At 38.9% G+C, this 2,784-nt stretch overlaps 1 protein-coding gene across 1 annotated transcript in view; it reads right to left on the bottom strand.

The window, feature by feature from the left end:
* Positions 1 to 2,784, bottom strand: part of si:ch211-156l18.8 (probable G-protein coupled receptor 158) — a 22,143-nt gene that overhangs the window by 4,311 nt on the left and 15,048 nt on the right. The window contains exons 6-9 of the mRNA XM_035660925.1: positions 2,676 to 2,784; positions 1,745 to 1,983; positions 940 to 1,078; positions 743 to 845 (exon numbers count right to left, since the gene is read on the bottom strand). Coding sequence (XP_035516818.1) covers positions 743 to 845; positions 940 to 1,078; positions 1,745 to 1,983; positions 2,676 to 2,784 — 590 coding nt within the window. The remainder of the gene's footprint in view (positions 1 to 742; positions 846 to 939; positions 1,079 to 1,744; positions 1,984 to 2,675) is intronic.

Consider the following 2,784-nt stretch of genomic DNA (forward strand, 5'->3'; position numbering starts at 1 on the left):
ACCAGGCTAGTAAAGGAGACCTGCGTCTAATTGAGACCCAGCTTTTAATTAATAAAGTTTTAAGGTAATAAACATTAGTTACATTCTGTAGTATAACATTCTGAGTTACATGCTAACAAGCATTAAGCTGGCATTACAGAGCCTTGAAGCAGCAGAGGCTAACAAGTTTGCCAATGTTTTGCTGAGCCTGTAAAGCTGAGTCTGAGATGTCCCCAGTCACTGTACAGAGGATAAACTCTGATTTATTAAACAATGCTGCCTTTTCTCTGAAGCAGGACCTCTGGACAAACGAAACAAAAGAATTTCAAGATTTAAAAATAAAGTTATCTCTTCATTTTTAATCCACCCAGCAAATTCTGTTCCTGGTGTGTGATGATAAGTGACACAAGACTCCTTGTAATCCTGAAAGACTGAGAAAATGCACTTTAATTCACAAAATCATTGCTTGGACAGACAAGAGTGGATTCGTTTTCCCTTTCATGAACTTTCCTGTCAAAAACACTTCCCATTATATGTAATAAATTACATATTATATACACTTCTGGTGAGTTTACATGTGCATTAATCTAATTTAAATAAACCCAGATTAAGTGTGAAGAGTAAGGATAACCCAGTAAGAAAATCAGATTACCCATCAATCTCTTTTTTTAACACTTGATTGATAACTGTTTTTCTACTCTGACCCCTTTTTCTACCCTAAACTGTATTAATTTTGGCACTATGACATAAAAATGTTGAGTACCTTGGGAAGGAAGAGCAGGGCGAGTGTGACAGTGATGGTCACATGGGTGTGCGTGAAGGAGAGCAGCAACATCCAATCAGGATGGAGAGAGGGAAAGGTGAACCTGAGGGAAACACAAAATCATGTCACATCATTGATGCAGAGTATAAAAATACACTGCTGACGGTTGAGGGTTTAGAGAAACGCTCGCTGGTTACCGGAAAAGGTGAAACATGGTGGAGAGAAGCAGCTCGTTGTGGATGGCAATGCCCATATAGCGAGGCTCGTGGAAGGCTGAGGGGACCGGTCTGACAGCGGTCCACAGGGAGCTGCCCCAACACAGGAACAGAAGCTCAGCTGTGGCAGAGGACAGAGGACAGAGGAGACTGTTATCGCTCAGGTATAAATAGTGCATTTGTTTAAGTTTTATCAAGCTGATACAGCTGAAATGCTAAATAATGTGCAAACTGCCATCTGAGTTACAGTTGGTATCTGCAAGGAATTTATTTTTCTAGTTACATTAGTTTCCCTGTGCAATGAGGCATTATTACTGACTTTTCAGTTGTGCTCACTTTTGGTTTTACCTAAAATAAAGTCTCAGTAATCCGACTGAACTGTTTACAACCTGTTTGATAATCTGATCCTTCATGTTTCCTGCCCCATTGGACGACGCCTTCTTCACTGAAATAATGACTTTGGTGAGTACAATGTTGTTATATTACAGAGATATATTACAGAGATATATTACTTATATTTTTAATGACAGAATAATTGTAAGAAAATTGGAATCTTTCATGTTTATAGTGCTGTTTTCATTAAAGTTAATATTGTCTTTATCTTAATAATTGACCATTATTTAAAGGTAAAAATATGAGCAAATTGAGTTGATTTTTGTTTTTTTTAAATGGCTTTATCCATTCTAACTTCTCAGCATATAAAATCTAATTAATTTCTAAGTGTACTGTATTGTTGGACTGTATCAGCTCAGACGCCGTTGGCTCGTCACCGGCTGCAGCCACTCACCCACAGCCATCATGTAGTCCCAGCGGTCCAGGTAGCACAGGTTGAACCCCTGCCCGTCCGACGTGGTGGTTGTGATGAACACCGGGATGTTCCTGTCACGGTTCTGCAGGACACCCACCGTCCACGCACACAGGAACCAGCTGACCGTCATCAGCATCACTCCCAGAATCCTCAGCAGGTGGAGGCTGGACATGTAGGGCACTCTCTGGGCCGTGCGTGAGAGGAACACCTTCAGCACCCTGTGCAGAGGCAAGAGCTGATCAGTGTTTGTGTTTAAAGTGAGATTATTTAACCTTTGATGAACATAGATAAGGTAAAATGACTAATTTGATTTTCATTTTCCACTATTAGGAAACAACCAACATGTTTTCTGGTGTAGTATGAAGTGTGTACACGTTTGCAAGTGTTATAAAATCATGAAATATTTATCTGAGACATGCTTGAAATATAGAGTACCTGTAGCAAAAAAAAAGGAGAGTCATAAAGTCAGTGGACAAACTCAGAAATGTCAGTTACACTGCAATTTTTGCTCACTTTAGCTAACATAAAGCCACTGTTCATACCATTAAAATTGAGCAAAAGTGCACATATTCTCCCTTTAAGGTCACAAACAAGTTGTTAAATTTAGTTTGAAACAGTTTAGTTTGATTTACTGCAAGCACTCATTTAGTCTGTTACTGTTTATATAATAATGTAAAGCCAGATTATATATATAAGTGCTTTACATAGGCAAAGAAAAGCATTAGAATGGCATTCAAAATCAATATGCAATAAACTAAAATAAAATCAATTAATATATAATAAAATGACAATGAATAGATAAGAACAGACCAGGAACACAGTTACAGTGCGGTTATAAGATGCCCTGAATGCAACAAAGGTAATAAAAGTGCAGTAGAGATCAACAGACAACCAAAATGTGCCAACCTACCTGTACATTTTCAGTGTGACTGTGCCGTAGACGATGGAGAAGCCGAGCATTCGGACCCAGCGGAGCAGAATACACCTGAACGTACTCGGCTTGAAGTACATGATGAAGA

The sequence above is a fragment of the Morone saxatilis genome, unplaced genomic scaffold, assembly GCF_004916995.1.
Source record: "Morone saxatilis isolate NCDOM2014 unplaced genomic scaffold, NCSU_SB_2.0 Contig17, whole genome shotgun sequence".
Lineage (NCBI taxonomy): Eukaryota > Metazoa > Chordata > Actinopteri > Moronidae > Morone > Morone saxatilis.